This window comes from Ictidomys tridecemlineatus, chromosome 3 (genome assembly GCF_052094955.1).
Source record: "Ictidomys tridecemlineatus isolate mIctTri1 chromosome 3, mIctTri1.hap1, whole genome shotgun sequence".
In the NCBI taxonomy this organism is placed as follows: Eukaryota; Metazoa; Chordata; class Mammalia; order Rodentia; family Sciuridae; genus Ictidomys; species Ictidomys tridecemlineatus.
The window spans coordinates 80,979,850-81,000,580 of NC_135479.1; the positions used below are offsets into that span (position 1 = coordinate 80,979,850).

At 45.4% G+C, this 20,731-nt stretch overlaps 1 protein-coding gene across 2 annotated transcripts in view; it reads left to right on the plus strand.

Annotated features, from left to right (window-relative positions):
• LOC101970551 (inhibitor of carbonic anhydrase) overlaps positions 1 to 18,092 on the plus strand; it is a 40,110-nt gene extending 22,018 nt beyond the window's left edge. Inside the window, exons 8-17 of one of the 2 annotated variants that reach the window (XM_005327024.4) lie at positions 909 to 1,080; positions 1,922 to 2,064; positions 4,145 to 4,235; positions 5,198 to 5,254; positions 7,980 to 8,135; positions 11,831 to 11,972; positions 15,106 to 15,170; positions 15,579 to 15,763; positions 16,764 to 16,950; positions 17,940 to 18,092. In XM_005327024.4, coding sequence (XP_005327081.1) covers positions 909 to 1,080; positions 1,922 to 2,064; positions 4,145 to 4,235; positions 5,198 to 5,254; positions 7,980 to 8,135; positions 11,831 to 11,972; positions 15,106 to 15,170; positions 15,579 to 15,763; positions 16,764 to 16,950; positions 17,940 to 17,974 — 1,233 coding nt within the window. In that variant the 3' untranslated portion in view covers positions 17,975 to 18,092. The remainder of the gene's footprint in view (positions 1 to 908; positions 1,081 to 1,921; positions 2,065 to 4,144; positions 4,236 to 5,197; positions 5,255 to 7,979; positions 8,136 to 11,830; positions 11,973 to 15,105; positions 15,171 to 15,578; positions 15,764 to 16,763; positions 16,951 to 17,939) is intronic. The other variant, XM_040269815.2, reaches the window with a different exon arrangement.
• Positions 18,093 to 20,731: the final 2,639 nt, after the last annotated feature.

Consider the following 20,731-nt stretch of genomic DNA (forward strand, 5'->3'; position numbering starts at 1 on the left):
TCCTCGGCAAAGGACCCTTTGTTCTTTTGGAGGCCAGAAAGGGGAAGGGACACTGTTGATGTCTCACAACTGGTCATTCAGTGGCAGGCCTGGGAGAGAAGGGAAGAGGAGCCCGAGTGCCTGGCTTCTACTCCAGTGGCATGTGACTGGACCATCAGCCACTTCAGGGTGAAGACCACCAGAGCCAGGGGGACATCAGTCAAGAACGAAGCAGCCTTCCCCACTGCCTCTGGGAGCACAGAGCAGAAGCCCATCTTGGAGAGGGGCAGCTGCTTGACACAGGAACACCTGGTACCCCTTTGTACAGATCTGGGGGCAACCCCCCGGCAGTCTCCCTGAGGCCCCACTCAAGGCCACCAGCTGAGCTTTGAGTAAAGCATTTCCTGGAGATACTGGAGAACACCACGAGCCTCAAGGGTGTCATTGGTCCTGGCCACTGTCCTTGTGCTCAGGCCTTCACTGTGGTCCCTCCTTATCTGTGGGGATACATTCCAAGACCCTCCATGGATGTGTCTGAATCCATGGATGGTACCAAACCCTACATAGATGCTCCTCAATTTATGATGAATTATGTCCAGATAAATCCGTTATAACATCACAAAATTCTAAGTCAAGCTATTATCCATTGGGGACCAACTGTACTATGTTTTTTCCCTATACATTCAAACCCATGATAAAGTTCAGCTAATAAATTAGGCACAGGAAGAGATTAACAAAATAACTAACAAACCAGAATAATTATGACAATATATGGCAATAAGTTATTTAAAGTTTATTGTTTATTTCTGGAATTTTCCATTTCATATTTCTGGAGCTTTGGGTTCATCCGGCTTTGGGTTTGTTTGACCTTTATCTTTACCTCAATGCCAACCTCTCTCCTTCACTCTTTCTTTTTTTCCTGTGAACAGGAACATTTTGGAAAGGACAAGTCTTCAGGATTCCAGCTCTTCAGCTCCCCTCTGGGGAAAGACCTGCTGTTCACCGACGCGGCCCATGGGTTTTTAAGGGTCCCCCGTAAGATGGACGCCAAGCTGTACCTGGGCTATGAGTACTATTCTCTCACTCAGCATCTAAAGGGAGGTATGGAAGGTTCTGGGAGGGGCCTGGCCATCTTGGGCAGCAGGCAGGGCAGGGACCATGGGTTGAGGCTTTCCTGGTACCTCCAGGCCTCATGCAACCTTACCAGCCTACAGAGCCCATGGGAGCTACCAACTGAGCTGGGTTAATGGGTGGATTTTCTTCTAAGTTGGGAGAAAGGCCTAAGTTATATGATTACAAAAGGGTTTCGAAGATCTTCCTATTATGGACGACTTGAAGTAATGATGGTTCTGGAGACCGGCCCAGAGACAGGTCTGTTTCACAGGGAGAATAAATAGTCCATTCTGAACGGGTGTGGGAACAGGGTCTCTACCACCACCAGGAGCAGAACTAGGATTCCGGAGGTTTTGAGTCCAGTTCCTGCCTTCTTCTGGATCCCCACAGTTGATTTCTTCTTTCCTTCTCTATTTTTGCCTCTCACTAATCAATCAATAGTCCTCAAGCATCTTCAAAAGGGTTGCCACCAAGTTGGAGGTGGGCACAGGGTGGTGAGGAAAGACATTGGGCGAGGAGAGGCGAGCAGGCTCACCCAGAACAGGCGACTCCCAGCAGGGGCCTGCTCCCCAGATGGGAAGCCTTGTCCTGTAAGGGAAAGTTCCAGAAGGTTCTGATTTGGACTGGGGCTCTGAGGCCTCCCTGGGGAAGTGATGCCGGAGGTGAGGGTGGACGTGAGGGAAATCTCTACCTTTGGTGCTCATCCTGAGAACCAAGCCGTGTCCTGGGATAAGGCACTTTGCTGTTGTCATGGGGAGTCCCTTGGGCAGCCACTCTGCCTCCATCTGGAGCTTCCTTTGGATCCCTGACTATTCTCCACCCATCCCAGGTGTGGAAGACTCCCAGAAGGTACAGTGGTGTGCAGTGGGCCACCAGGAGAAGGCCAAGTGTGACCAGTGGAGTGCAGTGAGCGGTGGTGCCCTGGCGTGCACCACGGAGGAGACTCCTGAGGACTGCATTGCCGCCATTGTGGTAGGGGGCCCCTCCACAGCTGTACTCACTCAGACACAGTGTGCTTTTGCCACTTGTGGCACTGAAGGCCCTCTTCCCAGCCTCCTCACCGGCCTCCATGCTAACACGCTACTCCAACACACTCCAAATCCCCACCCCACGTTCCCCATGGGCCACTCCACCTAAGGCCACGCAGAAACAGAGTTGGACTCCTTGGGCTCAGCTCTGGAGTCTGGGATCCTTGGGATGTCCTGCACAGGAGCTGTGGGGAGTAGGGGCACATTCTAGGGTGTTGGGTCAGGGCCACTGTGGATTGTCAGTGCTGATCGACCTTGTCAGCCCTCCATTTTTTTCTGATCATAAAAATCTTCCTACATGTTGGCAGGTCCATGAAAAAATTAACAAAATCATTCACACCTTCCCCCATTAACAAAATCATTCACACCTTCACCACTCAGAGATCATCGTCCCCTCATTTCTGAGTGATGAAACTGTGTTATAGACTTTCCATTTCTCTGTGGGCAATTAGTATTTTTTTGCAATTGGAAAAAAAAATTAAACACAAAAGACTAAAAAATTGATACACTGAGGAGACTGTACAGCAGTCTTTCTTGAGAAGATCCTAAATTTGGTAAACCTGGTACCAACCCATAGGATTAAGATTTTGCTAGTTAAATAGATTTATCTCCTAAATTTTCCAGTTGTAAGAATTACAACTTAAGTGCTCAGAACATTGCCTGGCATACAGTGATCAGTCAATAAGTGTTGGATATCATTATAATTTAAAGACCTGAGTTGGGCAAGGGGGCACATGCCTATAATCCCAGTGACTTCAGAGGCTGAGGCAGAAGGATTGCAAATTATTAAATTTCCCTCTGCTTCTGTTTGCTAATCTATCTGAGAAGGGAAATTATAGTACCTACCTTATTTGAGTTTGTGAGGAATACATAAGGGTAATCACTGTACAATGTTTAGGAAATAGCCTGGGACATATTAAAGGTTTGGCAAAGTTGTGCTGCTATAGTTGCTATTTTTTAAATTTCTAGGATAGCTGATATGTCAAAAGTGAACAGTGTTTATGCATCTGTGTATTTTTATCTCAATGCCTGTTTTAGTCAGCTTTTTCACTGCTGTGACTAAAAGGATCTGACCAGCACAACTTTAGAGGAGGAAGAGTTTATTGGAGGGCTCACGGTTTCAGAGGTCTTAGTCCATAGAAGGCTGGCTCCATTCCTCAAGGCTTAAGATGAGGCTGAACATCATGGTGGAAGAGTGTGGCAGAGGGCAGCAGTTCACATGATGATCAGAAAGCAGAAAGACTCCACTTGCCAGATACAAATACATATACCCCAAAGCCATGCCCCAATTCCCACCTCCTCTGGCGACACCCTACCTCTTCAGTTACCACTCAGTTAATCCCTATCAGGGATTAATTCACTGATTGGGTTAAGACTCTCACAACCCAATCATTTCTTCTCTGAACCTTCTTGCATTGTCTCACACACATGAGCTTTTGGGGGACACATCACATCCATACCCTAACAATGACCTTATTTATGACTATAAGTATACGTTTTTTGCTCTGTGGTTGGAAATCTTAATTAAAATAATAAGTCGATTATTCATTAATTATTTAGAGTAGTTTTTTTATTGAGAACCTTTGTTGTGCCAGGGTTGTGAGTACAGTGCTAATGGGATTATGTGAACAGATTTGAATTTTATTATTGGAAGGAAATCATGCTCCATAGAAACATGCACACAGACCCTGAGTCTGGCCATGTGAATTGTTGAATTGACGATGATCACAGTGAGGTGACGGCATGTCCAGGACTTGGCATGGGTCTCCTAGGAGCACCTGGGTCTCCTGGGAGGACAGAGATGTCCAGAGAGCATGGCCTGGCTTGGGCACTCATTCTAGGATCAACAGGCCAAAGGCATGTCCAGTTTCTAAAGCCCACAGATGTGGCAGAAGTATGGGTGATCCATGATCTGGTCCATCACAAGGACATGTGATGTGAGGCCAATGAGATGAAGCCCTCTGAGGGTCAGTGGGAAGGAGACAGTCTTGCTGTAGCATCATTGATTTGTTTCTTAACTTCAGAAAGGAGACGCTGATGCCATGAGCTTGGATGGAGGATTTGTCTACATAGCAGGCCACTGTGGCCTGGTGCTTGTCCTGGCAGAGAATTATGGTAAGTGAAGGGGTGCACTTTTCTGTTTTCTACTCCCCGGGCATGGATATAAAAAGATGAAGAAGGAATGTAGTTCAGAGACAAGATAACAGTAGTTGTTGTTGAAGTATAGCTAGTAGGTAAAACACCCCTCCCCAAAGTCAGAACCCGGGAAGATACAGATGCAGGACTTGAAAGCTCAAGAAAGACCTTGAAATTGGGCTGGGGATATGGCTCAAGCGGTAGCACGCTCGCCTGGCATGCGTGGGCCCCAGGTTCGATCCTCAGCACCACATACAAAGATGTTGTGTCCGCCAATAACTAAAAAATAAATATTAAAATTCTCTCTCTCTCTCTCTCTCTCTCTCTCTCTCTCTCTCTCTCTCTCTCTCTCTTAAAAAAAAAAAAGACCTTGAAATAATACCTTTGTTGCTGAGAGAGCAGCATTGGAGGATGCAGTGCAGAGTCTGCCCAGGGCCGACGAATTGCCCCTGTGTTAGAGCTGTCTGCTAACTCAGGAAAAGACCCCTTTGCATTAGCTGTGTGCAGTCCGGTCTTTGCCGAGATCTGCAGTGGTCTCTGCCTCTCCTCCCCTTCAATGCATCTCATTTTCTTTCTTTAGTACCCTCCTAAGTATGGAGGAGATTATGGGATGGAACCTAATGTTCAGATGGCAAAGAGCAGAGAGAGAGGAGATTAAAGGGGCTTGCAGAACCTTGGCTAGTTGACAACCAATGACAGAGTGCTTAGTTAGTGCTTCTCGTTTTATTCTTGCCACATGCACGTTGCAGAGGATATGTGTGGTCCAGGATCTGGTCCATCACAGGACATGTGATGGGAGGTCGATGAGATGAAGCCCCCTGAGGGTCAGTGGGAAGGGGACAGTCTTGCCTTGTTGTACCATCAAAGCTCCTAACTTCAGGTGGAGTACTGTGAAGGAGTTTAGTGCCCCTGACTATGACTGTTCCTCTTTTTCTTTGTAGAACCCAAACAGGGCAGTGAGCGGCTTGGGTCAAAGTGTGTGAATGCCCCCTTGGATGGTAAGTGGGATAAGAGATGCCGGGACTCAGAGGTGGAGACATGCTGTTGGGAGACACAAGGGATTATTATTAGATTTTTTTTCTTTTAATGTTTTTTTTAATTTTTTTAATTGGTTGTTCAAAACATTACAAAGCTTTTGACATATCATATTTCATACATTTGATTCAAGTGGGTTATGAACTCCCATTTTTACCCCGTATACAGATTGCAGAATCACATCGGTTACACATCCACGTTTTTACATAGTGCCATACTAGTGACTGTTGTATTCTGTATTATTAGATTTGGGGAAGAAAAAGGAGCAGCAGCCGCCGCAGTTCATTGTTAACATGTAAAGCTGGCTTGGCCTCTGTCCCCAGCAGCACTGCTGCACACCTAGGGTGGAACCTACCCTTGCCATTCTACTGGACATATGCTCCCATTAGTGCATTGGATCCTCCTCACCAGCCCTCCAGGGTGGATTTCCCTGTCACCATTTTACTGAGGAGAAATTCAGGCTTCTAGAGGCTAAGTGGCTGAGGTCATTTAGGAAGTGACTGGCACCCTGGCCTTGTGTCTGCCGTGGTGACTGTGACTTTTCCATGCTGGAGTAGGTGGAGATCTGATCTACAGCACCCAGAAAAGGAGTGTGCATGTGTGGTTGTTTTGGTGTCGAGCCACACTATTTTCTAATTCTGAAGATTTAGGATTTTTTTTTTTTTTTTTTGGTACCAGGGTTTGAACTCAGGGGTGCTTAACCACTAAGCCACATCCCGACTCTTTTTATTTTTTATTTTAAGACAGGGTCTCACTGAGTTGCTCAGAGCCTCACCAAGTTGCTGAGGCTGGCCTTGAACTCGAGATCCTCTTGCCTCAGCCTCCTGAGCTGCTGGGATTATAGGTGTGCGCTACCGAGGTCGGCCAAGATTTATGATTCCAATTTAGCCAGTTCCATTTCGTAGTCAAGTCTTACTCAACAGGCACAATTCAATTATATAATATTTGGACAGGAGCATTGAAATATTGACCCATTTTGTTCCATTGTACCAGATGTTGAACACCTATAAAAACTTAAATATAATATAAAATAATAATATTAATTGATATCATAATATACATAAGCTTCAGATTATTATTTCCAATTCTATTTTAATGCACTCATGCCAATTTTGTTGAAAAATTCATAGAATTGAGAACTTGGAACTTAATGATAATTTTCTAGGGCCAAGAAAAAGACAAGACTGCCCAGTCCCACCAAAGATAGTCAGCATTGTTTTGGAAGTGAATGCAGTAAGATAAGAAATTAAGAAAGAAGTTGTTAAAGCTCTTTCTTATGAACTGCAATTAAACAGACATACTTAAGTGCACTCTCATAGGTACAAAGAGTTATATAAATAAGTGGCTTGTGATGAGGCAAAATTGGTCCCAATATAAATGCCCACTAGTAGGGGGACTATAACACGATAAATCCAGGTAAGAGGCCATACCTTAGATTCCACCAACAGAATGAGATAGCTGTGTCTATTTCTGTTGAATCAAAAAGATGTTCACAAATAGACTACTGAGGAGGAATAAAGCAACTTGCAGAAAAGAATACATAGCAGGATTCCATTGCAACAGTAGGGTGCATGTGCAATACATGCGGGTAGTCTGGGTGTGGTAGTTTGTGTATCTTTGGCCCAGGACCTAATAGTGATAGGTATTGGGAGGGTCCCTGCTAGAGTAAGATGAGGGGTTCAAGGTGTTCCCATCTCCTAAGGGGAACAGCAGGCAGAGGCTAGCAGCAACACCTCTAGAATGCATTTTCAGAGTGTGCTGGAGTATTAAATTATATGTCAGCACTCCCTATATACGCCCCCCCCAATTTACAATGATTATACTGAAATCCATTTCTAAGTACGTATACTTACATGTATATATACATATATTATAAATATGTAGTATATAAGTATCTTATGTATGTAGGTGTGTGCATGTGCATATATATATGTATGTAGATATGTATGTATGTATATCATTTTTTTCCCTTGAGCAAACTTGCTCAGAAAACTTGGATCTTCTCTGAGAAGGTCTGGCTCTTGGCTTGAAAGGACAGACATCAGTAAGAAATCAGTGAAGCAATTAAGCACTATTTTAAGCAGGCAGGAATTTAATATGGGGATTTCAGTGTTAGTAAAAAGTTGACCCTAGGTTCCTGGAATGACTCCCACCCAGAACAAATGGAACTGACTCTCTAGGACAGCTCCCACATCCACCACCTCCCCAAGTGCAGTGATTTTACCGCATGCCCTATAGCCATGAGCTGGGATGGAGACGAGAACCCACACTGCTGTTGCTCCTGCAGTTGCTGTAACAGCCTCTAATCTATCAGTGTGGAGAAGGGAGAGATGGACAGAAAGACCCCATACTTCCCAACTTTGTTTCCTAGGAGAAAGAGTTGAAAGGGAAGGCAGAGGACCCCTGGGTCATTTCCACTCTCCCAATGTCACACATTCTGATTTCTCCTAAGGATTTAACTGCAAGAAAACATTGAAAGTGTTGTTTTCACATCCACAGCCAACGGTCGGGGTGGGGGGGACGGAATGGAGATGGAGAATGTCCAGCTCACGTTGGACACCATGTGGAGATGCCATTCAGTGGCTTGGTGAAGAGGGCTGGTCAGATATTACTTATGTCCTCCATCCTCCTCCCTCCTCCCAACCCCCCAAAAGAAAATAAGTTGCATGTTGGTATCTCCCCTGCAAGGTTATTATGTCGTGGCCGTGGTGAAGAAATCCGATGCTGATATCACCTGGGACACGCTGCGAGGCAAGAAGTCCTGCCACACTGCGGTGGGCACTTCCGCAGGCTGGAACGTCCCCATGGGTTTAATACACAACCAAACCGGGTCCTGTAAATTTGGTGAGTGTGTTCTGGATGTCTTCCATGTTGGGTCTGTGCTTGGGGAGAAATTCCACTGGATGAATGGCAAGGAATTCCTTAAGTGGAGGTGGGGTTGCCAGACATTGAGGGTGCCCCTTTCTCCTCACCCGCTTGTCCCCAAAGGCAACTCTCAGGGAAATAACTCTATTCCTGAAGTCTCACAAATTGCTCGGGAAACAAGCAAAACAAGAGTGGGGTGAGGGTGTGTGTGTGTGTGTGTGTGTGTGTTGCTTTCTTAATTACAAAATGTCCACCAGTAAGTCCCTGGGGGCTGTGTCTTTCACGTTCATCTCGCTTAGATTCTCACACGAGTCTTTTCAGCTTATTTTTTTGCCAGAACCTAAACAGCTCCTGCTCCTCTGCATTCCTGACCTATCTGACAAATCCCAGCCCTGCAGAACCCCTGCAGCATGACTTGCTATCCAGGCAGCTGACACACCTGGAGAATGTCACCTGTCAAGGGTAGCAGAGCAGTTCTTGTCACTGGAAATGCTCCAGCTGACACTCACAAGCACCCTCTGATTCTCTGCTCCACACTTTGTTACCCCTAATGGGCTAATGGTTCACACACCTCAAACCCTCACCCATCTGCCAGTCTTTCTCAGCCGATGGTTGATTGGGCACCTATAGGAGATGCTTGAAGCCATTAGAAAGGTTCCCCTTCAGCTTCCCACTGCTGAAGCTAGGGGTTCCTCCTCTCTCCAGCCAGTCCCTCTGCCTGCTGGGTGTTGGTCACCCCACTGGCCTCCCCTCCAGAGTCTCAGACCCCCTGTTTTTACTCTTTTCTCTGGTATGTGCAATGATTTCTTTCAACAGGTCAACACACCCAATGCCTTCCATCTTTAAAACTCACCCTATCCTCCCAATAATCTCCTCCAGCTCCTGATTTTTCTTCCTCCTCCCTTTGCTGCCAGGCATCTTCAAAGCATTGTCTGAACTACCCACTGCCCACCTGCTCCTCAGCAACCCGCTATCTGGCTCGGCAGCATATTCCACCAGTGCCTTCCACGTTGTTCTCCTGGAAGGTTATGCCCAGCTCCTTCCTCTTGACCTCTCAGCACCATTTCCTCAAGTCCCCTTTAAACATTATTTCCTGGATTTTGTGAAAAAACTCACAGTCTTGGTTTTTCTCCTACCCCTACAAGATCCCCCTTTCCCAACAAATTTAAGAAATATTTGACATGCATAAAGCAACTCTTTCCTCCAGTCCCCAAGTGCTCACATCCACCCATGTGGTTCCATTACCACGAAAAGGAGTGCCACAAACAAAGCTAGGTATGTGCTAAGCACAAGGTCCACGTTGGCTGCTGTTGTTATAGAAAGATGATAGAGAACTCTCGGGTCCTTCTCCCCAGCAAACATCTCTCCAGACGTGTATATATTGGTCTGTTTGACAGATCTAGTCAGATATTTGAAAAGCACAATCATCTCATCCTATCTAAAATGGAATGTGTCATCTCTGCTGAGCCTGGCTTTGTTCCAGAAGTGCCTAGGGTAATAGAGGACCCGCAGTCCATCCACTTACCTGGCTGGAAACCTAGCTGCCACCCTCCACATACCCGTCCCTCTCCAGCATTTCCGTTTCTCCTCCTGCCACCCATTCCCCACCCCTTTGCTCTGTGTTAGTCCCTGCTGCCCTCATCAACCCTGGCCTCCTGCCCCAGGTCCAAGCTACTCTGCTGCCAGGCCTATCTTTGCACAATGCATATTGGACTGCATCCTGCCTACTACCCCTGGCCCAGCATTGCCCAAAACCCATCAGAGGCTCCCCTTTCTCTAGGGATGAAGAACACAGCTACCCCGTGATGTCAAAGTTTCCCTGGGCTCTGCCTTGCTTGCTGTCCACCCTGTTTAACGTGGTGGTCCAGCCCTCATAGAACCACATTCCTTTTCCTGAGCATGGGGGTGGGGGGCATGGATTCACTGCTGTGGTTATTTGACTTCTGGCTGTTGCCCCCCAGGCTTAAGGTTCCTGAAAGGGCAGGGCCCAGGCTAATTTCCTTATGGATGAGCCCCCAGAACCGAGTGCTGGCCTTGGTGGCCGTGCCTTCCTGACTTGGAATCTCAAGGGCAAACCTTGAGGGCAGCAGAGGACAGCAGGTGTGTAGTTCAGGTTCAGCCAGGACTTTTACTTTCCCCTCTCAGAGGGCTAAGATCTGTGTCGGTCCCTTGACACCACTACTCTGTGCCAGGACAGGTGGACTTCTGGGCTCACAGACCCCGATCCATCTGGAGTTGGTTTCCCTTTACTTTGTTCCAACTGGAACTTCTTTTTATATTTTATTCTATGAAATTCTTCTTTTTAAATATATATGACAGTAGAGTGTATTTTGGCGTATTATACATGCATGCAGCATAACTTCCCATTCTTGTGGAAGTTCGTGATGTGGAGTTACACTGGTCATGTATTCATATAGGAACATAGGAAAGTTATGTCCAATTCATTCTACTGTCTGCCTAATCTCACCCTCTACCTTTCCTTCATTTCCTTTCCCTTTTGTCTAACCCTATAAACTTTTATTCTTCCCTTCCTCATTTATTGTGAGTCAGCATGCCCATATCAGAGAGAACATTCAGCCTTTGGTTTTTAGGATTGGCTTATTTCACTTAGCATGATAGTCTCTAGTTCCATCCATTCACTGGCAAAAACCATAATTTCATTCTTTTTATGACTTAATAATATTCCACTGTAAATATATACCACATTTCCTTTATCCATTCAACCATTGAAGGGCACCTAGTTTGGTTCCATCGCTTAGCTGTTGTGAATTGAGTCACTATAAACATTGATGTGGCTGCATTACTGTAGTATGCTGATTTTGACTCCTTTGAGTATATATTAAGGGGTGGGATAACTGAGTCAAATGGTGGTCTCATTCCTAGTTTTCTGAGGAATTTCCATTCCACTTTGCAGAGTGGTTGTACCAATTTGCAGTCCCACCAACAATGTATTAGTGTACCTTTCCCCCCAACATCCTCACCAACAGTTATTGTTACCTGTATTCTTGATAATTGCCATTCTGACTGGAGTGAGATGGAATCTCAGTGTAGTTCTAATTTGCATTTCCCTAATTGCTAGAGATGTTGAACATTTTTCCAAATACTTGTTGACTGATTGTATTTCTTCTTCTGTGAAGTGCCTGTTCAGTTCTTTTGCCTATTTATTGGTTGAGTTATTTATTTCTTGGGTGTTAAATTTTTTTAGTTCTTTTTAAATTCTGGAGATTAACACTCTATCTGAGATGCAGGTGGCAAAGATTTTCTCCCATTCCGTGGGCTCTCCCTTCATGTCTTGACTGTTTCCTTTGCTGTGAAGAATCTTTTTAGTTTGATACCATCCCATTTATTGATTTTTGATTTTATGTCTTGCACTTTAGGAGTCCTATTGAGGAATTTGGCTCCTAAGCCGACATAATATATTGAGAGTTGGCACCTCTTCTGGTAGATGCAGGGTCTCCAGTCTCAGGTCCTTGATCCACTTTGAGTTTTGTGCAGGGATGAGAGATAAGGGTTCAGTTTCATTTTGCTACATATGGATTTTGATTCTTGATCTTCAAAATAGGTCACCAAATAATCCTGTGCCTTTGCACAGAATTTTTAGAGAAAAAAAAAAAAAAACTCCGAGGCCTTCCTGCCCTGTCATGGGAAGAGCTGACTCTGGCTGTCCTTTGCAGATGAGTTCTTCAGTCGCAGCTGTGCCCCTGGGTCTGATCCGGATTCCCACCTCTGTGCCCTGTGTGGTGGCAGCAGCCATCCAGCCCACATGTGTGCTCCCAGCAGCCACGAGAAGTACCACGGCTCCAGCGGGGCGCTCAGGCAAGGACTGCCCGGGCACCGCCCTTCCCTTTGCACTAACCCCAGTCTCTCACCCTCTCCATTTCCCCAGCATCTGGGTGTTGATTTAGAAGGATCCATAATGAGAGAACACACTACTGCAGTTCTTAGTGGCCCCAAAGACTGAAGTCCAGTCCAGTCCTAGAGCACTCTCCTGCAGGCCCAGGTGGCTTAGGGCACCTCAAGGCCCTGGGGATGGGTGAGAGTGATGACTGCAGAGCCACCATCCTGATTCTCCTATTGCCCCTTTCTTCTGTGTGATTGATTGTAGACAAGTCATGGAATCTGTCAGAGCCTCAGTTTAAAATCACAGGAGGGACACTAGTCACCTTGCTTCTTTAAAAGATGAGTATCTTTTAAAAACAGATATTCCTAGGCTCTTCCACCCATTCAAGAAATACTTATTGAGCAGCTAATATATGGTAGATGCTGTTCTAAGTAGAGGAGTTATACTAGCCAATTAGACACACATGGTCCTGTCCCTGTCCCTTTCCACCCACTCCTAGTCCCACTTGAAGAGTAGGGCAATAAACACAAAAATAAAGGATAAGACTCTTTCCAACTGTAAGTGCTCCCAAAGAACCAGGGGAGGAGGGATTCATTAGTCAGCTTTCCATCACTGTAACAAAATGACTGAGATAATTAGCTTATATGGAGAAAAGGTTGTCTTGAGTCATGGTTTTGGAGATTCCAGTCCATGATTGTGTGGACTCGATGCTTTTAGGCCAGTAATGAGGCAGCACATCATGGTGGGAGCACATTATGGAACAAAACCCTTTACCTCATGGACAGGAGGCAAAGAAAGAGGGAGGGGTTGAGGTCCATCAATCCTCTTCAAGGACACCCCCCCCAATAACCTAAAGACCTCCTACAAGGTCCTACCTCCTCAAAGGACCACCGCCTTCCAATACTATCACCATAGGGACTTGGCTTTAACACATGGCCCTCTTGGGGACAGTCAACATCCAAACTATTACAGGGTGATGTTGCAGTCATCACGGACTATTTTATTTTATTTTTTGATACTGATGATTGAACCCAAGGGTGCTTAACCACTGAGCCACACCCCCAGCCCTTTTTATTTTTTACTTTGAGACAGGATCTCATTAAGTTGCTTGCGGCCTCGCTAAGTTGCTGAGACTGGCTTTGAACTTGTGATCCTCATGCCTCAGTCTCCTGAGCCATTGGGATTACAGGTATGAGCCACCGCCTCTGGCCAGAAGCAATTTTAGAAAAGGTGGCCATGACAGGAAGTCTTTTGCAAGTAGAGGGTCTAGGTGAGATGAAAATTAAATAATGAGAGGGAATCAGGCCTGAGAAAATTTGGGGGAAGAGTAATACAGGAAGAAGGGTCAGCAAAGACCAGGGCATGAGGGTGGGATGAATTTTGCTGGGTTGAGGTCAGCAAAGAAAGTCTCTGGGTTCAAGTGTGGAGAGAGAGGGGTCTGGCATGTGACCCGTAGAACAGTAGGTGCTGGCCACAGCTCAGAGTCCTACAGGCCTCAATGAAGAGGTAGATTTTTTTAATTTGTTCTAATTAGTTGTACATGACAGCAGAATGTATTTTGACTCATTATACACAAATGGAGCACCACTTTTCATTTCTCTGTACACAATGCAGAGTCACACCATTTGTGCAATCATACATGTACATAGGGTAATAATGTCTGTCTCATTCTACCATCCTTCCCATCCCCAAACCCCCTCCCCTCCCCTCCCCTCTCTCCCCTCTGCCTAATCCAAAGTTCCTCCATTCTTCCCTATCTGTAACCCCCGCCTGCCCAGTTATGGATCAGCATCAGTATTTGAGAGAAAACATTTGGCCTGTGGTTTTGGGGGGTTGGCTTATTTCACTTAGCATGAGGGCTTGTGAAAGCAGATTCCAGGACCCCACCTCCTGAGTTTGTCATCCAGGTCTGGGTAAGGCCAGGCTTGCATTTCTCACAGATTTCCAGCCACGCTGATGCTGCTGGTCCCTAGCCTACAACTTTGAGGACCATTGGTGTGGCGTAGGGAAGGAACATCTAGGAGAAGTTAGTGAGCAGGAAGGTCTTTCTGTCTGCCTCGCCTTGGGGGTAGACACACCCAAGACAGGTGCTCGTTCAGGACTGTGATTCTCTGAAGGGGTCATGAAGGAAAGAAATGGGGTGAGAGAATTCAGCAAATGTGAATGGGAATAATGGACACCCCCACCCCCCCTACCCTCTGCCAAATTTAGGTATAGAGGCACCCAAAGATAGGAGCAAGAGGTGCTCCTGACGACTAATAGCCATTGCCAACTGACCGGATATCGTAAGGCTGATTTTTGATGTGTTCAACATTTCATATTAAAGAATGTACCTTGAAATAGAATTAAGGGTGAACAAATATCTAGAGAAGCACATTTGTTCTTGTGGATCCTGAGTAGATGTAAGTGTGATCAAAACTCCTTCAAAGCCACGTCCTCCGCTCTGATTGTAATAGCTGATGCTGAAAGTTGTGGTTCACCCAGAGAGTCATGGATTGCCGCAGTCCGGCTGCAGCAAAATAACCGGGGGTGGGGGGGTGGGGGGGTGGGGGGGGTGGGGGGGGTGATGAGGAACTTGTGAAGGTTGATGCAGCAGGAGTGGGAGCCGTTTATTGTAGGACCGGAGGGGTATTTATACATTCCACACAGCTTATCTCTAATTAGCATAAACTAGATACAGCAGTCAACCAATAAGGAATCTCCACACTTAATGGCTCCCTGGCATTATTTCACAAACCACTCCCTCTGGCAAAATGCCAGGCGCCATCCTGACTTGTTTACAGAGTCTAACATTTGCCAGGCTCCATCCTGACTTGTTTACAGACTCTAACAATGGATATCCCTGTTAATAGGAGAACACAAGCATTCCCTCTGGAGCAACTGGTCTGTACTTAGAATGAGGACCTGCACGATGGTTATGCATAACCGAAACTCTATAGACAGTTCCGTTTTTCTGCTACATCCCCTAGTCTAATGCCCAGGGATGGGGTGGGTGTTATGGTTGCTTGTGAGGAAGTGTGTGTGTGAGGCCAGGTACTGTGACTCCCTCTCTGTGTCTCCCTTCCACTACTGTTGACCCTCCTCACTGACACAGCCTTCCATGTGCAGGTGTCTGGTTGAGAAGGGAGATGTGGCCTTTGTGAGGCACTCCGCTGTCCTCCGGAACACTGACGGTATGTGCCTGCACTGTCCTTTCCCACCTGAGAAAGATCTGAGTCTCTTGTGTGGAGTCACCACCCAGCAGGGCAACCTTACCAGACTCCAGTGACTTTGGTCCTAACGTTTTAAATTTAGGGAATGAGAAAGTTCTTCATGTCAGACCTGCTGGGGTTGGTTATCACTCGGGTCTTGAGTCCAACTGACCAACATGCAGGCCTGTTTTCAGAGATCTTTGCCTTTAACAGGACTGAAAAAGCATCACCAAAAATGTTCTGAATTGTGAGTTTGTCCCTTTAGTTTTATTTTTGAGAGCTTTCTTACTTTGGGACTCTCCCAGGCACTGGTGGGTCACTCCCATTGTCCCAGGGAGGGCATCTTGACCAAAACCATCAGCTGCGGCTGACCCACTTTTCTCCCCTCAGGAAAGAACACTGAGGCATGGGCTAAGAATCTGAAGCAGAAAGACTTTGAGTTGCTGTGTCTTGATGGCACCAGGAAGCCTGTGACCGAGGCCCACAGCTGCCATCTGGCTACAGTGCCAAATCATGCTGTGGTCTCAAGGAAAGATAAGGCAGATTTCGTCCGGAGAATACTCTTCAACCAACAGGTATGGCTATCCAGGGCCCCCTCTCTCTCCTTTTTGACTGAGTGCTCTGAATGTGCTTGTGGAGGTGCACAGATGCGCCCAGCCCAGCCTCACCCTTTCTCCCTGGGCAGTGGGACCTGAGTCTCCCAGTCCTGCCTCTGATTACAACTGGTGGCTACATTCACTTGCTCTGGGGCCATCTAGCACATCCAAGTAGAGTGGGAAAACCTCACACAAGGAGCACCTGAGTGTCTGCCTAAGACTCACTTGACTTGGAGCAGATTCATGGCACCTGGGGAGTTAACCCTTTCTCTCTTCTTCTGTTGCAGAAATAAGGGAGTTGGCTCAGAGCCCTTCACGCAAGGCTGAGCTAAATGTAGGAAAGGCAGAAAGGAGGTTAATCAAGCTGACTCGTGGGTGTGTCCAAAGGTGTTTCCTAAACCTGGGCAGGCTGGGCACTGTCCAGGGCTTCATGACCATTAAAAAGCCAACATTCAGATACCTTATGATGGCTACAGGGAGCCAGCAAGGGCTGATCTTATGGAGTAGCAGCCTGCCTAAACCAAGTGATCTCTTACAGAAAACCCAAAGCTTCCTCTGTCTTTTGCGCTAGCGGACCCCATTCTTGGATGTTCCCCAAATGAGAAATCCGTGTCTTAGCATATACCACCCACACATCTCAGTTAAAAGATAACAATCCAGGAAAAGCTGATAAAATAAGAGGTCCTGAGAAAATTCCCACATAGGACAAGCTGCTACCTTGATCACAGAGGAAATGGACAGAGATAGAGAGGAGAGAGGAACAAAGGGATAGAAATGATTGGGTACCAGGGACAGACCCAGAGAAGAGAAGAGATAAGGCATCCAGGAGTCCAGGCAGCAGAAAGACAAGCAAGTATGATCCAGAAAGTTGGAAACATCTCATGGTGGTTAGCCAGATAGTGATACGGTGGAAAACTTAAAATTCTTTCTATTTACCAGTTGCTTTACATACATCATCTATTTGGTATGTCTGACCCAGGAGCTCTTTGGAAGAAATGGATTTGAATATATGATGTTTCAGATGTTTGAATCTTCCACCAAGGACCTGCTGTTCAGTGATGACACAGAATGTCTGGCTAACCTTCAGAACAAAACAACTTTTGAAAAATTCTTAGGGCCAGAATATCTTGTGGCTATGGCTAACTTGAAACCATGCTTAACCTCTGGTAAGTAGCATAGAACACCAAGGAGAAATTTCCTGGAGCTCAAGGTAAAGATGTTTGTACTAAGGACAAGTGTGTACCAGGCCCTGGGCTGGTATTGACAGGAGCACTAAGACCTAGAGGGCTGTTCCCTGTCCTGCAGGAGGATTCAGAATCAGTGAGGAGGAGACTGAATTAGGCAACAGTAAGAGACACCCTCCGAAAAAGGCTGAGTTGTTAGAAGGAGAAAAAAATTGCAGTAGAATTTGAGATCACTTGGGAGTTGAACTTATTTCCGTGTATATTTCTGTATTTTGGTCATAAAGTGAGAAGAATGTGTGAGCACTTCAGTGCAGAGAGAGATCTTGGGAAACGACATGTACTGTATGCAATACCCACAGAGGACAAAGTTTCAGTGGTTTTAAGTAAAATGTGTAAATAATATTAATAGAAACAGATAAAGCATAGTTCTGTTGTAGACCCTTTCTAGCTATCCTTGTTTTTTAGATAGCCTCATAAAGAAATAAATTGGGGAAATAAAACTAGAGCTGGAATAAACAAACTGCTGAGAGTTTGCCTGGATTTTTGCTGAGTTATATCATGTGTTAGAGACGATGAGAGCAGGAAAAAAGAAAAATGCACAGAGAAGGCGTTTGAGCCTATTTAAAACAAATCTTTATTAAGCTGCTCATGGCAGCACCTGCCTGTAATCCCAGCAACAGGGAAGGCTGAGGCAGGAGGATCACAAGTCCAAGGCCAGCTTCAGACTTAGCAAGGCTCTAAGCGACTTAGCAATACCCTGTCTCAAAATAAAATATCAGAAAGGGCTGGGGATGTGGCTCAGTGGTTAAGTACCCCTGGGTTCAATCCCTGGTACAAAACAAACAAAAACCCAAAAAAATGAAACCACAAAACTTTACAACTATGACTTATTTTTAGAAAATAGCAGCAGAACTGTGTTTAGTAAGCATCGGCAGCACCTGACAGTCTTTCTCTTTTGTTATGCTTTACAGAACTTCTGGAAGCCTGCACATTCCACAGGAAGTAAAAACTGCTCAGGGTGGGCAACCACATAGATCCTGGGAGCCTCAAATGTGGTGGGGTGTCACGAAAGCAAAAGGTGTGACTTATGCAGTCAAGGGGGAGAAATAAAGAATGTCCACGCACCTCTGCCTTTGTCAATGCTTTATTCACTCAAATCACTTAATAAAATTTCACTCTATAGGTTCTTAATCAAGAAAATGACAATCCTTAATGCTAGGCACTGCAGTAGACATCATCAATTCACAGCAAACAATTCTAGATTAATTCTAAGCATTGCAAACACACTGTATCATGACAGGCTCATGACAGACTCTGCATGCTAAGTTCAAGTGTCAGATCAAAAGCTCCAGCCTTAGGCATTAAGTCCAGCAGATGCCTACTTACTCAGACCACGGTCATCAGGCCAAGATCCAAGGCAGGCTTCTCCTGGGGGGGAGCTGACGGCCAGTTGAGGAGAGGATCCTAGGGAGAAGTTGCTGCTCTCACCAGGGTCAAGATTTGGCTGTAGAGTTTGGGAGCAGTGAGGAAAATGCAGAGGATCAGCAAAGATGAGAAGAGTTGAGATGTCAGTCCGGGTCCTCATCAGGCTCTCTAGAGTGAAGGCATCAGGGTTGGCCGGCTGAATGTCTGTTCATTTGCTCCTTCATTTATACTAAATTTGGGGGCTTTTGACCCTTTCAATCCCCATCAGCTGCCACCGGGTTTCTTAGTGTCATCATTTGCCCTGGGATTAAAGCATCTGGTCTCGTGGTCCCCACCCTGATTTTCTTGCCTTTTCCCCCTTATGGGGTGAGGACAACATGCCAGAGACTTCACTCTGAGTTTGTCATGGTGGGGAGAAGTGACTTGTTTGTGCCTTAGGGCCACACTGGAGGGCTCCGTTAGGTGTGCCTGGTGAGACGGCAGGTTTCAAACTGGAGTTTTAAAATGGAGTTGCTTAGGCCCAGGCCTAAGGCCATCCTTAAGTCGGGCTCGTTCTCATTTGTCTCCGTGTGGACCTATGCCAACGTCAGTTATCTTTACAATTTCTTGCTATTGCTGAATTATAACTGCAAAAAATTAAAAATAAAAATCATGTCTTTTCAGAACACTTCACTGAAAGTTCTCAGTTTTTTGTTTTTTTTTTTTAAACAACTATTTCAGGCTAGGGATCTAGTTCAGTTGCACGTATAAAGCTCTGGGTTCAAACCCTAGTGCCACAAAAAAAAAAAAAAAAGCCAACAATTCTTTATATTAAAATTGTGCTCTGAATTTAATATCTATTACATTGTACCTTTCCTTTTTAGAACTCTATAAGATTTGCTGGACTTCCCACCCTATACTGTGATTATTTTATACAAGTTAAGTCATTCAAATATAATCCAAGCAACAAATCTGCCCCAAGAGTCTGCAAGGCGATTACAAAAGTGCAGAAAGATGTCACAAAAAGTGTGTGAAGGAGCTGTGGCTATGGCTCAGGGAAAGAGCACTTTCCTAGCATGTGTGAGGCATTGGGTTTGATCCTCTGCACTGCATAAAAATAAATAAATAAAATAAAGGTTTTAAGGGGCTGGGGATGTGGCTTAAGCAGTAGCACGCTCACCTGGCATGTGTGCGACCCAGGTTGGATCCTCAGCACCACATACAAAGATATTGTGTCTGCCAAAAACTAAAATGTAAATAAAATATTAAAATAAAATAAAAATAAAGGGTTTAAAAATGAAAGAATTTTTTAAAAAGTGTGTGAAGTGTCAAGGATTTACATAATAACAAGAATGGATAAAGAATGATTTTGCACATTTAAAAACATTTTAACATTTAAAATTCATAATGTCAACTGGAATCAAACTCTTAGTTCACATTTATTGGAAAATATTAAAACAACTGCAATAAATAAAATCTTAATACTTATTTAGTCCACTTCCTGAATGTGTGATGAGTGACACATGCATAGGTCAGCCTCTGACCAGAAAGGCTGGGATACCTATGGTTACAGTCCCAGCCTGTAGCAGTGCCTCAGGGAATGCTAAATGGGAACCTAGTTGCACACTATTAAAAATCAGATTTGTGAGTGTGAAATTCTGCCTGTGAAAGAGTAACCAGTATAGAACGTGCCTTCTTTCCATAAACAACCAAAAACCTGAGAAAACCATGAAACGAGTATCAATAGCACTGTAGGACTGGGATTCTTGAAAGAAGGGAAACAGAAGAGATGAGAAGTTGGTGACTCTTCTTTCTGCCAGTAAAAAAAAAAATCTCTAGATTGTGGTACAGGGTGAGGGATCCCACAAATGCCCTCAGAAATGAATTGAGAAAACAGAGACAGAAGCTTGGTGAGTCCAAGGTGCCTAGGATTTGTGGAGCTCCTAGCCAGGATGGATCTTGCAGAGAAACCCTCTAGAGAGCTGTACAGGCATGTCCTCAAGTCTTTGGTAAAACACCAATCTGCGTGTGTGTGGACTGAAATTGAAATCCATGAGCTGGGCAAAGAAAAACTGTGACTTAAACTGAATAGGCAGTGCATGGTGGCACATGCCTGTATTCTCTGCTACTCAGGAGGCTGAGACAGGAGGATTGCAAGTTCCCAGGTCAGCCTGGGCAACTTAACAAGACCCTGTTTTAAAATACAAGTAAAGAAAATGGGCTAGGGAGGTAGCTTAGTGGTACCTTGCCTAGCATGCACAAGGCTCTGAATTCAATGCCTAGTATTAAAAACAAACAACAAAACAAAAAAAAAAAAAAATTTTTTTTGAACAGTTCCCAGAGTTCACAAGGCCAGGAA